Source organism: Myotis davidii, unplaced genomic scaffold, assembly GCF_000327345.1.
Source record: "Myotis davidii unplaced genomic scaffold, ASM32734v1 scaffold580, whole genome shotgun sequence".
NCBI classification, from domain to species: domain Eukaryota; kingdom Metazoa; phylum Chordata; class Mammalia; order Chiroptera; family Vespertilionidae; genus Myotis; species Myotis davidii.
In genome coordinates, this window is record NW_006293313.1 from 199,293 (window position 1) to 214,060 (window position 14,768).

A 14,768-nucleotide genomic window follows, 5' to 3' on the forward strand; every position below is an offset into this window, starting at 1 on the left:
CCTGACCACCCTCAAACCATTCCCCTGCTGACCTGATTGCCCCTAACTGCACTCCCCTGCTGGCCTGGTCACCCCTAACTGTCCTCCCCTGCATGCCTGGTCACCCCCAACTGCCCTCCTCTGCCAGCCTGGTCACCCCAACTGCCCTCCCCTTAAGGCCTGGTCCCTCCCAACTGCCCTCCCCTGTGACCTGATCACCCACAATTGCCCTCCCCTGCTGGCCATCTTGTGTCCACATGGGGTTAGCCATCTTGTGTGTTGGAGTGACGGTCAATTTGCATATCACCAGCTTATTATATAGGATAAGTGAATATTAACTATTTGTTAACTGGTTAGACCAGCCATGGGCAAACTACGGCCCGCGGGCTGGATCCGGCCCGTTAGAAATAAATAAAGCTAAAAAAAAAAAAGACTGTACCCTTTTATGTAATGATGTTTACTTTGAATTTATATTAGTTCACACAAACACTCCATTCATGCTTTTGTTCTGGCCCCCCAGTCCAGTTTAAGAACCCATTGTGGCCCTCGAGTCAAAAAGTTTGCCCACCCCTGGGTTAGACCCTATTCTGTTAAATCTTGTTTTGGTTATTCTCTATGTTAGTTTTCCAGATAATGTCTAAGTTGTAACAAGGATACACAGTCAACACACAAAAATCATGTGTTTCTATGTGCTAGCAATGAAGAATTGGAGAGCAAAATAAAAAACACAAATCCACTTATAATTACTCCAAAAATAAAATACTTATGTGTACTTCTAACAAAACTATATGTAAATATAATTTGCTATACACTGGAAACTACAAAATACTAAAGCAGGTTGGCATGTATCATGCCTTTTCCCAGAGGACAACTCTGTAACCCCAAATGCTGCTACTGAAATCTTTGGGTAAAAAATCATTAAACACTTAATAATGTTATAGGCTAAACAAATTCTATGGCAAAAATAAAGTAATCTAAATTTATTGGATATACATTTAACAGATTTTGCAACTTTTCTATAAATTAACTGCCAATTAAAATTAAATTACAATTTATAAAAATGTAGGAGCCAATCCTCTAGCTAATGAAATTAGTATGTTTGTCATATTCATTAAGAACCTACTATAGATTTTTTCTAAACTTTTACTGATACAAGAAGCTTTTTAATTTTGTAATAACAAAATGTTATATCAAAGCAAATCTTTAAGAAGGCAAAATATCTGTTGTTATCTTCTTGAAATTAACCTTGCGGTATGAAAACTGCCCTTAGAAAATGGGGTTACAGGTGATATATTTAGAAATTGAGGGTTTTTAATTTTTGTAATTTCCATCTTACATCCTGTGGTGAAATAATCAGGAGCTAGATTTTAAAAAAATAAGGTATGATTTGAAATCTTATCCAACACCCACCCCCCAAGTTCAAGAGAAATCAGGACTAAATGTGAATTAAATGTATCATGATATAGAATTAGTTTTTCATAATAAGAAAGAGAAACACTTCAATTTTAATTAAAGCATTCACATTTTAAAATAATAGTTTAGTTCAAACTCCATGTGCAATATGATGTCTTTAATTTGATTGCTACCCATGGCACTTCAAAAGTAAGTGTAATTGCTGACAACTAGGAAATATTAAAACTAGATTTGTTCTGCTTTAACTATGTCCATTGTCATCTTTTACTAATTTAACTAGAAGGCACTATAAGGGCTTCAGCCTGTGCAATGAAGAGGCAATAGTGCTCAATCAGACAAGTCCCATATTGAGTATCAGATACCAAAGACCCACGACTGAAATCACTGTGTCTAGACTCTCTGGCACCTGACTTTACTTATTTACCAGTGACCAGAGGCCAACCCCCACAGCTCTCTGTATTCACATACACCTCTACCACCCCCAACCCCCTGCCCAAACATCTTTGAATGATTATGGCAGAACTTTGCATGCCTCAGGAATCTCTTCTGACTGGCTACTCCCTAGCTCTGCTGTTTGAAGTGATGCTCTGGTTTCTGAACTTCAGCAGATAATGGCAGGCAGGAGCAAAGGGGGCTGTCAGAAAGGACGTTTACCAGCATTCAGCTAAAAAGAAGCATGTAGATCAAAGAGGGGCCAAACAGGACAACTATGGTGGAAAACATGTGGATCACTATGAAGATCCCTGAACACTGTTCTAGGGTAAAATATTAAATAACACCATGACATCATTACCTAAACATGTACTTTGATTGGCCACTCTATTACCAATAAATACTTTTATAAGCATCTGGATGGCATTTGCACCTATTTAAACAAAACATGCATCTTAGAGGTCTAAATAACAATGAACTGTTAATGTGTACTTTTAACTATTATTAGAATACAACTATTAACTCCTGGTTATCCCAAGTATGCTTACCTAAGACAATTTACCCACTGAGACCATTAAGATCATATGTAAAGAAAAGACTTGCCCTGGCCCCAAAACGTTGCAGAGTACTGACATAATAGGGAAAAAATTAGAATATATTGGATAATTAGAGGCAATGAAAAAGTACAAAAGAAGCAAAGCAAGATAATATTGAAAGACATTATAGGACACACTGTATATATAATCAACTACACTGAATGTTAATTTTCAAAAGTGAACTCTAATCTAATTATAGGTTTAACCTATAAAACACATATAAAAGGAGCAGTATTTAAATTGAACTATGAATGGATCCAAAATAATGAGAAAAAGATCGGCTATTTCACTAATAATACCTTACTTAGTGTTTTACAGCTTAGAAAAGCTCCTTAATATATCTCTAATGTAATGAAAGAATATGACATACTACATACTCTGATCACTGATATGAATGAGTGCTAAATCTTTGCTTTCCCATTTTCAAAGTGATTTTAGCCTTCGCATTTGAAAAATTTATTTGCAATACTTGACCATCTTTTTTTTTTTTACCATCTTCACTAAATAAAAAATATGCATAATCTCAAAGTGAATAGAGTATTGCATTAACTCTAAAATATTCTGAACCTCAGATATAATTTTATTTAAGTAAATAAATTTGTTGTCACAAAGAAGCTTAAAGCTTTACTGGTGTTTTAAACATTAATTCAAAAAGCCAATAACTATGAAAGGACTATCTTTTTGATTCCTGGAGGAATTAAGCTGAATTCCAGATATGCTTCCAATGATTCTTTTATTTTATAATGAACCTGGAACTGGGTGGCATATCAAGCCATGCCAACTTTTCCCTAAATATGTCAGAATTGAGTCCTGTAAAAGTACAAGTTATAGGCTGGATAGCACTTTAGGAACAAATATATTCTAGAGTATCATTTGGTTTCTCATAATGTGACATACTAAAAAGCTTCAGGATGTTTATGACATAATTTGATAATATAACCTCACCTAATCCTATTAGGATTGAAGTTTTAAAAAGATAAAATGTTAAATACTAAGCGAGTTTGAGAAGATTCTGTTAATAAAATATACATCATAAATGTTCTGAAAACCTTACTGCAAAAATGTTTGATGTTAGGAAATTATCTGGCAAGAAAACATGCATCAATATTGTTCTAAAAGGTCTGAGAGAATTTTTTACACATAAAGTTGTCAACAAATAGATAATAAAACGTCTCAAAGGTAAACAAAATAAGCTTTTATTTATGATTCTTTATTTAAAATAAAATTTTATATTTTATGTCTGAGATTATACATTCTAAGAGAGAAGGGTAACTCCAAATTCAAGATTCAACAAAATAACTTTTCCATCCCCTTTTAGTTTAGATTTCTCTCCTTTATTTAATTTTATTTTTTTTAAAAACTATAATCTGGGTAAAAACAGTCAATCTAGGCAAGAATATTATTCTTTTTTGGCTGCTTTCCAATTCATATCCTGTAGTCAATGAAGTTCTGACACTAAATGGGATTGAAAAAGGAACACCCTTTGAAACTGCAAAGCAGAGACCCTGGGAACATGTGGAGTGAAACTGTAGTAAATCACCTGTAATCTCCCTCTGACATGGCTACTCTTTCATTGAAAACTTGTTTGACAAAAAGCTTGATTACACTTTGCATTGGCTACAGTCTGACATGCATTATCTTTGTAAGAAGCCTTGCCTTGTTAGATAAAATATGCTATATATTCTTTAAAGGAGATCTATTTCCTATAAACACACATAACTAGCTTATCTCCTGACATAAAAGGCTAAGAAGTTATCCTTGAGAGTTTATCAGTTTTTAATTGTATGTAGATAAAGTGTCAAAATTATGGAATATAAAATTCAATTTTAGAATTTTCTTACTGATTTGGGATGAACAGAAGGACGTTCAATTAATAAACAAAGAAATTATGGTCTATTTTTATTATTTATTACTTTTCTAATAATACAAAGTTAATAACTTACATTATACTAACGAGAAAGTGCCTGTTAGGAGTCTTAAGAGCAATTACTTTTAATAAGTATAAACTATTATTCATATTCTAAAGTGCTTTAAAAAGTATTACTTTATTGTATATTATACATCCTGTAATTTTCCTTTATCTATTTTAGAAAATCATTTTGTAGAAAATAATGTAATATTAAAATCAGCCCAACCAGTGTTTTAAAACAGATAATCAAATTACCGGAGCTCAGTTTAATAAAGATTAACGGAACACTAGTTATTCTATGAATGTAAATTCCCTAAGAGTAAAATCATATGTATAGAATCTCTACCCTTATAGTCCATGCAAACAAAAAAAAATCACTAAAGTCTTTCAAGTAGACTTTAACATATGAAATGAAATGTATCAAGCAACTGACAACAGTGCTATAAAAATAATTTTTATGAAGCACTTTCCCATCAGCGAATGCAAAGCACTTAAAACCATCAACCATAATAGAATTAAGGGCAACTGACAAAGTTGGGAAATGTTTGTAATATGACAGAGTTCAAATAGTTACCTATGTATCTATATCTTATTTATTAATCATGAAAATATTAACACGGCAATGAAAGAACTGTCAAGAGACTGAAGGAATAATTTATAACATAATATGGATACAAAACATAAAAAATTTTCAATCTCATCATAGAAATGTAAATAAAAAGACACTTCATTTTTAGAGAAATGATAATATCCAGTGTTACTACAAGTGAAGTGTTAGCTGGAAATAGAAATTTATGTCTTTTTAGAAGGCAATTTAACCACAATACATCAAATACAAAAGTGTTCATGCTTTTTGACCTAGTAATTCTACTTTTAGGAATTTAAACTAAAGAAAAATCAGAGATATGAATAAACATTTGTATACTATAATATTTATCCCACATTTTTTCAGTTGCTTACATACCTTTACTTCTGGTTTTATGTGATAAACTAGAAAAAAACTAAACATACAATTTAACAATATTTAAATTATGGCACATTTATGCAACAATGTTATACAACTTTTAGAAATTTTTGAAGAACATTCAGTAACATGGGAGAATACTTATGGTCTGTGCGGTAAATAAAACAATGTGTAATTATATAGAGCATATAATCCCAATATATTATTTTTTAACAATGTAAAGGTAATGTACCAAAATATTAAATGATTACCTCTGCATTTGGGATAACAGTTATTTTCATTTTATACTGTTCTGTACTTATACCAAATTTATATTATAATGCATTAAAAATTTATTTTTAGGAAAAGGGCATCTGGGAAATAAGAGAAAAATGAAAAAAATTTATTTGACTGTAGTTTTTAAAAACACTGAAACAACCTACCTGTGGTATACAGTCAGTGTATGCGAACATTGATTTAAAGCGGTCATCCATGCTTATGTGGTAAAGTACACACATTGCTATCTGTTTGTAGTTTTCATTGCCTGGGAATAAGAAATCATAGAAATGGTGATTGATAATTATATGATTAAATTTTTTGGTATAACTCACTCCAATTAATGCAATAAAAATTTTAAACTACTGACTCAAAGCTTCTAGAAAATATTTCAAGCTCCCTATTTCAATTCCCAAGTCTGGAGCAAACTATCTGTAAAATATTATAAACTTCCAAGAGATAATGTATATTTTGAAAGATATATTTTTGGATAAAACATGAGGCCCAAATCTAAAAATTAATAATTTTCAGTAGCCCACTATAAAGTTGACCTCCCCATCCTTATTTTTTAAATCAAAATATGTTAACACTTTCCTATAAGGATCTGCTGATCCAGAAGCACAGGCTTAGGGGAGTTACCCATACTACAAGGCTCCGTTCTGATAAGAACTCTTCATTATTCTCTCATTCTCAACAGGTTATAAACTCCTTAACAAAAATAAACTTGAGAAAAGGAAATCATTACAGTACAGATTATTGTCATCAATATATGTTCCTCTACCACCACCACAAGCAATGAGAATCTCTTTCTTCTTTCTTGGGTGTAATAGAACTTAACTTCTCTCCTAGAGTGGGGAATGGTCTTGGAGGGGATGGCCTATTAGGAAGATGAAAGCATACAGAAAGAGAAGTCTGAAAATACTGAAGACAAACCTCCCAACTAGCTATATTACTTCATATATCTTCGAGTAGCACGTGCCAGGCAAATAAAACCTACAGGAGTTTCCCCCTTGTTTGGGCTGAGCACAATCGAACAGAAGAAACTGGAATATGACTAACACTACACCAGAGATATTTTTTCCTTGAGGAAATTGTGAAAGGAGGTGATGACAGATCTAAGGGACTACAATACTGTACTCGGAAGTCTATATAACCCAAGTTGCTGATACGTCTTCTAGATTTTGTCTGGGTAAAGGTTCCCTAGAAGTTAATCAATCGATTTGCAAATATCTATAAATCTGATTTTCATCTCTTTTAATATTTATTTAAGAAATGAAAAAAGAGTCAACTGACACTTGCCCTTTTATTCAGAAAAAAATGTAAATAACTCATAAATGGTATTGTTACCCAGATGTTACCTTGATGATTCTAATTCAATCTTGTTACATGCCACATATTTCCTTTATCCTCTAAAGAACTGCAATATCTGCCCTGACCAGTTTGGCTCAGTGGCTAGAGCGTCGGCCTGTGGACTGAAGAGTCCCAGGTTCGATTCCGGTCAAGGGCATGTACCTTGATTGCGGGCACATCCCCAGTAGGAGTGTGCAGGAGGTAGCGGATGGATGTTTCTTTCTCATGGATGTTTCTAAATCTCTATCCCTCTCCCTTCTTCTCTGTGAAAAATCAATAAAATATATTTTTTTTAAAAAAAGAATTGCAATATATGAGTGAAGATTACTGCATGTAAACCACAGGTACCTTATTCATTGATTCAATAATTATATAAATGGTTAACTTGATTAAAAAAACAGCCTATAACCTTATGACATCTAGTAGATATCTGACAGCTGCAACAAAAGACAAAGTATTTTAGGAGAAAAGTGAATACCTGGAGAGAGAAGAGTGAATACCTGGAAATAACCTGAATTCATTTCTTCAAACACAGCTGCATACAGAAAATAGAGGCTTTCTGGCTGCCAACATTTATTATTACTTAAAGGCTAATTTTCAGATCATATAGCAATAAACAGCCATTAAGAGAGATTAAGTGGTCCAAGTAAAATAAGAGCTTATCCTTTATTATAAGTTAATAATCTTTATTCATTGAAAGAAAGGATATCTTAGTTCCTAAAACATAAACCTAAAAACAAAACAAAACCAACAACCAAAACATAACAAAAACAAAACACAAAACACCAACAAACAAACCACCACCCAACAATCTTGTCTATCCTAAATGAATTCGAGGGGCTGAAGGGTATGATTTTCTCCTAAGAATTCATGACGGAGAACTATAAACTCCAGCTAACTAGCTATGATTCCTCCACATCCTACAAATGGCAGGCATTTCAAAAGGGTTCCTTTAAGACTTATAGACATCAATTATTCCCTAACAGCATCCCAAGTAAAAACAGGCTGCCAATAGTGTGCTGGCACAGCACCAAAGGCCCTGTGAGTTCTGAGCAGAGCAGTGAAAAGACTGAATATTTTGAGAACTAGGCCTTAATGAGTAGAGGTGGATTAGGCAAATCTGTTCAAGTAATAAGGTCTGGCTGGAAAAAAATGGCCTCGTCATTATACTTCTTTTGGTATTTATAGTAATAAACATGAATCATGATGAACTCACTGGCTATTAAATGCAGAGGTCATAAGTACTTCGATAGGATTTCCACAGGAATTCACCGTTAATTAGCTGGATCATTATTTGAAAGTGTTCCTGAATTATCTTAGCAGTTGTGCAGCCATTCCTCCAAAATTGGTCATTCCCAGCTGAGGGCAGTTAATGCCTTAACAAACTGGTCATTAACTCCAGTAACTGACTTTGTGGGAATTACTGCACTTATAAAATACAGTCAAGAGGTTTTGTCTTTCTTTCTTTCTTTTTAAAGAAAATGCAGCTGTAGTTCAGCTGGAACAGCTGAAGGAGGAAAAAAAATCAGTTCTTCGGGCTGCTCTCACGATCAATATTCTGCCAATTAAAGGGCAAACGCATGCTGATGGGTTTTGAATTTTAAAATGTCTTCAGTTTTTTCATCTCTGAAGTGATTAGTAAAAACACCATTTAGCCACTAATTTTGTAAGACACTTGGGATTTTCCATTCACAGTTCAGTCATGCAGAAATATGAGTTCTGAACACCAGAACTCGAGGCCAAATTTCCGCTTCTGCAGTAGACCCAGCCCAACACTTTGTAAAAACAGAGTGAGAACACAAGTTATGGGCAACATCATTAGCCAGATTCTTATTCCCTTCTACACTCCATGTCTTCATTCAAAGTAGAAAACTCCCTTTGAAGTCACAAAGCTCCATGAAAAGGTAAAAGAAGTGGGAATATAAGCACCCTTCTATTAGAATAGAGTAGCATCAAGGCCATATTTTACCCCTAGAAAGTCTATGTGAATACAACATAGTTCAAAAATCACATGTGTCTTTAAGTTTCCTATAGAGTCAGAGCCCTTAAAGCTTTATCAATATAGTGAAAATGCCACAGGCAAAAACACCACTTAAAAGATAATTGCAACAATTATTGAACATATATACTGAATACAGTGAAATATACTTAAAAATATACTGAAGGTACATTAGAACAACTTTGGCACATGTTTCCACATAATTTTATGTTTAACCTATTAAACTTGAAATTGGAGAGACCAATTTTTAAGAATGCAACTATATTGGATAGTCTCCTATTTTATAATAGACTTGTTCACAATCAAATCTAGTAAAGATTTGAGATAAACAGATAAAAACCAAGTGTTTTTAACCATGAGTTGAGGTGGTGTGGGGAATGACAATTTATAGGTTACAATGACCAGTATGAAAACAAGTGTAACAATAGTTTTGTGATACAATGATTCATGGATAAATGATTTTGTGTCCAATTATTTAATTTAAAAAGTATTAAGACATTGAAATTATAAATCTACCATTAAGCTCAATAGCTATTACATTAATAGGCATTCACTTAATAAGGGCTCTAAAATCCAACACTTTTGATGCATTTTTATTCCTGTTTAGTATGTAAAACTGTACATTTTGCCATGTAGCTTATTTTTAAAATATTTTGTTATTTTATTACCTTGCTTGTGATATTCTTTAATTACACCCAGAGCATACCACAACAACTTCTTTATAATACATCCTACAAAATATGCAAGCTTGTGGTACAAATGATAAGGACCAAAATAAAGCTCTGAACAATGCCTGCTTTCTACTTTACAGGTCGCCATCATTGACTTAATGTGCTTTGGTCAGCCTTTACCATCTAGAAATGGAGACACCCCAGGCAATATTCACACACTGGGTATTGGAACCAGCTGGTGATAGAAGAATCTTAAGAAAAAAGGCTTCTTGATTTAATTGGGAAAACAGGAGGAAGCATAAATTTTACTGCCATTAATAACTTCAAGCAATCTTGATATGACTCTACCTCACCCTGACGGCTAGACATGTGCTTTTTGTTAAAGCGTTTGCCACATCTAACCCCTATTGTTTGCTCACTTGATCAGGTAAGAAAATGTAGGTTTATTTATAGGATAATGAGGCCTATTAAAATTGAGAAACAGTGCAGTAGTCTATGAGGACCTGCGTTCCAAAACAGATGTGTGAAATTCCATAACAGTTTTGTAATAAACAGGCTAAATGAAGTTATTAAACAAAACCTACTTTAAGTTTCTTAAAGAAACCTTCATAAAGGCAACCTAGTTTTTTTTAAAAAAGAAAACACCTACTATTTGGAAAACATTATTCTGACCATTTCCAAAGAGTTTTTAATAATCAAGTCAGAAAAGGCCATTTATAAAATATTGCTCTCTTCACAAAATAAAGGTAAGCTTTATTTCTTCATTTTATGATGATTCTGATAAATTAAAAATTAAGTCATATTGATAATTAATGAAAGAAGTGATTTTCACATTATGGAGGAATTTCAAAGATGTTCAGGCCTTAACTTCTCCAATTTTCTTTTAAGGACCTATGACAGAATGGTCAAAGAAAATAATCCTTAATTTTTAAGTTTAGAGTCCAGCTCTGGCCATCTCCAACAATAAGGGAAATCAGACCTGTCTTAATCGGAAGAAATAAAACATTTATCACTTAACTCTTGACCTGGTCTGACTCCTGACATGCTGATAAAACCTTTCTACAGCCGTGGAAATATCCTGAAACCCAGATTATCTAAGGTGTATCAGGTGCCACTCCTCCTCTCAAAACCACTCTGGGTCCCATCCCAGAATATAGCAACATTTATGTGAATTTAGAAAACCTCAGAAACTCTCATTTATTTTTCAGTGAGGAGAATACAGACTAATATTACTCTGACTAAAGTCTGGATCCTTTGTGAAATGATTTATGTGGAACTGTGAAGCAGGCATAACGGTGTGCTATTGGACCCGGGAATGCTCATTTTCTTGCCAATCACCAATAACACTGGTTGAAGCAAAAACCAGCCATGCAAATTAGTATGGACACACCTCAAATGGAGAAGAGTCAAAATTTATACAGATAGGGATTTGAATCAAGATTTGAACTATGGCTCAAATGTTCATACCTGTATATTCAGTGCCATACATAAACACTGGCCAGTGTGGCTCTGCTGAGGAAAGGGCAACTTTAACAAAGTTGTCTGAGATAGTTAACTTTGGTAGCTAACTTGCACACAGATTCATAAATTATATGCTAAAGTGCCTAATACAAGTTAAGCACCTGATGAATATTTATTGAGTATGACTTTGATCTTTAGCTATTACAATTTTTATACTGAAAAGCTTAGCAACATCTCTAGGTAACATTACTAATTCCTCAATTTTTAGAAACATTCTGATCTCTGCTCATAAATAAACTAAGCAAGTCTGGCAAGGCATGGTCATTTGTGATGCTGGCTTCAACATTATACAGACTTTTGAATACTTTAAAGGAACAGTATGCTAATCCAAGATCAAACCTACCATTTCATCTAAATAGTGCTTTTCAAACTATCTGTGGTGTAGGGCCAGTTTTTTATTTTTCCTCTAAATGTGTCAAAGACCAATACTTTTGTAAAGTATAATAAAAATGTAATTAAATAAAAGATATGCAAAATAGAAGTTCAAAATTTCTATTATATTCAGAAGAGATAATTTTATTTAAGTTGCTATAGGTGTCTGAATCTCATGTACTTTGAGTATCACTCTATTAGAAGATTCCTGCCCTGAATTTACACAATTCACTCAAGATATCTACGTCAAATAATAAAAGTGAGATTACAGCAATGTTTGAAACAAACCCCTAGAAATAATCAAAACTATGAAGCAAGAAGACTTTTTCTGTGCTCCTGACACTCTTCATTCAGCAACCATTAGCCTGTAAAGCCTTCCTCTTCCTTTTCTTCCTCCTTGTTGTAACCAACATTTACACAAGGCTTTCTATGAATTCTCTCATCTGCTTCACATAACAGTCCTATGACCTCCGTCTTATTTATTCCTTTATTTTCTGAACAAGACAGAAGGCCCAGTGAAGATTAATTTACTTTCCTAAGGCCACTTCGCGAAAGAGTGAAGGGAAGGAAGAAGACTCAAGCTCAGCTCTTTTGAAGTTCACTCCTTTCATGTGTTCCTTTCATACACTAATCCATCCACCCACCCATCAATATTTATTGAGAACCTACACTATGCCAGGCACAACTCTACATTTTCATGGAGCTTGTAGTTTTTGGGGCCTGGGGCATGGTTGGTGATGGTGGGTAGATCGTGACACAAGAAATAAGATAATTATATGAAAGATAGATTATGTGGTGATTAAGTGTTGTAGAGAAAAATAAAAAAATGAGAGAGAATCCGGAGCCAGGGATTGAAATTTTAAGTACAGCCACTTGAAAGCAAAGCCTGAAGGAGGTGAGAAAAAACGATGCAAAAAACTAGGAAAGAACATTCTAGGCAGCAGGAACAGGAAGTGCAAAAGTTCTGAGGTAGGAGTGTCTACTAGGTCTAAGGAATAGCAAAGAGGCCAATGTGCTGTTAGCAGAAAGAACAAGAGAGAGAATGCTACAAGATGTAGTTTCAGAGGTAAGGAGATGGGAGAGAACCTATAACTTTTACTGGCCCTTATAAGGAGTTTGGTTCTTCCTCTGGGATGGGAAGTCATGGAAAGTTTTGTGCAGAGAAATGACATTATTTCATTTAAAGTTGAATAGGATCACTCTGTGTGCTATGTTAAAGAAAGACTAAGGCCAGGGAGGAAGCACCAAGACCCGTTAGGATGCTACTGCATTAAAACAGGAAGGAGATGACAGTGGCTGGGATCAGGGTGGTAAGCAGCTATATTTGGAAGGCAGAGCTGACTGATCTGACAGATTGGATGTAGGAACAGAGGAAAAGTGAGGATTCAAGGATAAAACTTCCCCCATTTGGGGCAGTTAACTTGAAAGAGGAAGTTTCCACTTATAAAGATGGAAAAGACTGTGAAAATAAGGGTTTAAGGAGGATTGGGGGCGGGAGGGTCAGTTGCATAATTTTGAATGTGTTGAATCTCATGAACTTAAAAGGCATCCAAGTGATAATGTTTGGAATAAGAAAACAGAGAAGGGGCTGAAATTATCTTTATTCAGTAAAGACAGGATGTTTAAGTGGAATGGATAAAGTCACCAAAGGAGTAAGTACAGATAAAGAAAAAGCCTAAGGATGAAGCCTTGGCGGGTATTCTATGCTTAGAGATTGGGGAGATGAGGTGGAGGCAGAGGGAAGACTGAAAAGGAATGGTTACTTGGGAAGAATACCAGAGAGTCCTGAGTTCTGGAAAAGCAACGAAAAAGGCTCAAGGAGAAGAGAACTGTATCAAATGCTGTTCATAAGTTGAATGTGAATGTTGTGAACTGGGTTTAGTAATGTGGAAGTCACTGAAACTTGATCAGAGTAGTGTGATCGGCTATGTGTGTGTGTTTGGGGGAGGGGAGGATAGGGGAAAATGGGTATAAAGCCTGATTGCAAAAGATTAAAAAGAGCACTAGCTAGGTAGCTCAGTTGGTTAGTTAGAGCATGGTCCCGATATGCCAAGGTTGCAGGTTTGATCCCTGGTCAGGGCACATACAAAGAAGCAACCAATGAGTGCATGAATAAATGGAACAACAAATCGATATTTCTCTCTCTCTAAAATCCATGGATAATTTTTTTTTTTAAAAAAGGACTTAAAAAAGATTAAAAAGAGTATAGAACACTGAGGGAGGGAACCGAGAGAGAAAGGGAACAGGAGACAGGGAGAGAGGAAGAGGAGAGCAGAGAGCAAACAGAAAAGGATATAAATGTATGTAAAAAGAGAAATGGAGACAGGAAATGAAGACAACTCTTTTGAGGCACCTTGCAATGATGAAAAGAAAGGAAATGTAATGATAGCTGGAAAGTAAAAGAGTACAGTGAGAGTCAAGAGGAATTTTTATTAAGATAGAGGAACAGCATATTTGTATGTGAATGGGAATGATCTACTAGAGTGGGGAAAAATTAATGAAACGAGAAGAGAGTAGAATTTCTGGAGAAAGGAACTGGAGTAGGTGAGAGCGAATGGGGTGGAAGCAAAGTATAGACAAATACAGTTTGGCAGCAGAAACTCATGGACGTACTCTTCTGACTGCATCTACCCTCTCAGTGAAATGGGAAGCAAAAAAAGGTAATGGACTGAGAACAAGGATGAGGATGAGATTGGATTTGTGAGGAGAAAGTAGAGAAATGAAATTCTCATGTAAGAGAGTGGGGGAATGACCAGACAAAGAAAATGTAATATGACTGTTGGGCAGCATTAAAAGTCTAGTATTGTTAATTATGCAGAATTTATTGTATGCAGCCATCCCTCTGAGCTCAGGGCCTTCCATCTTCACAATCCTACACCATGTCATGCACTCCCCAACACCTTCAAAAAGCACCAAAAGAATGACTCTAAGATGTGAGTTGCTGAATATGCAGATGTCCAAAGAGCAAGGTAAGAAATGTTAACTAAATGTCTAGAATTAAGAGAAAATAAGTGTTATCCTAGGATAACGGGAGTACTTGGGTCATGCCTAGAAATCCAAAAAGAAGATTAAGAAAATATAGTTTGGCAAAACCAAATATGTCTTCTAGCTGCATTTAAGAAGCTACTTTAAGACTCCTTGTGAATTATTACCAGGAGTGTTTTCATTTAATAGGAATTAAAAGCTTTAAAGGAACACTCTAATTCAAAGTGTGCTCTGAGGACTCCTGAAGGAGATCCACAAAGTCACACCATTTTAACACAACACTAATATATTATTTTCCTTCTTTAAACTCTCATTTTTTTAA

The 14,768-nt window shown here is 34.6% G+C and overlaps 1 protein-coding gene across 2 annotated transcripts in view; it reads right to left on the reverse strand.

Annotated features, from left to right (window-relative positions):
• Nucleotides 1-14,768, reverse strand: part of KIFAP3 (kinesin associated protein 3) — a 112,800-nt gene that overhangs the window by 58,397 nt on the left and 39,635 nt on the right. For both annotated transcript variants that reach the window (XM_006766988.2, XM_006766989.2), the window contains exon 11: nucleotides 5,716-5,816. In XM_006766988.2, the coding sequence (XP_006767051.1) occupies nucleotides 5,716-5,816 (101 nt within the window). The remainder of the gene's footprint in view (nucleotides 1-5,715; nucleotides 5,817-14,768) is intronic.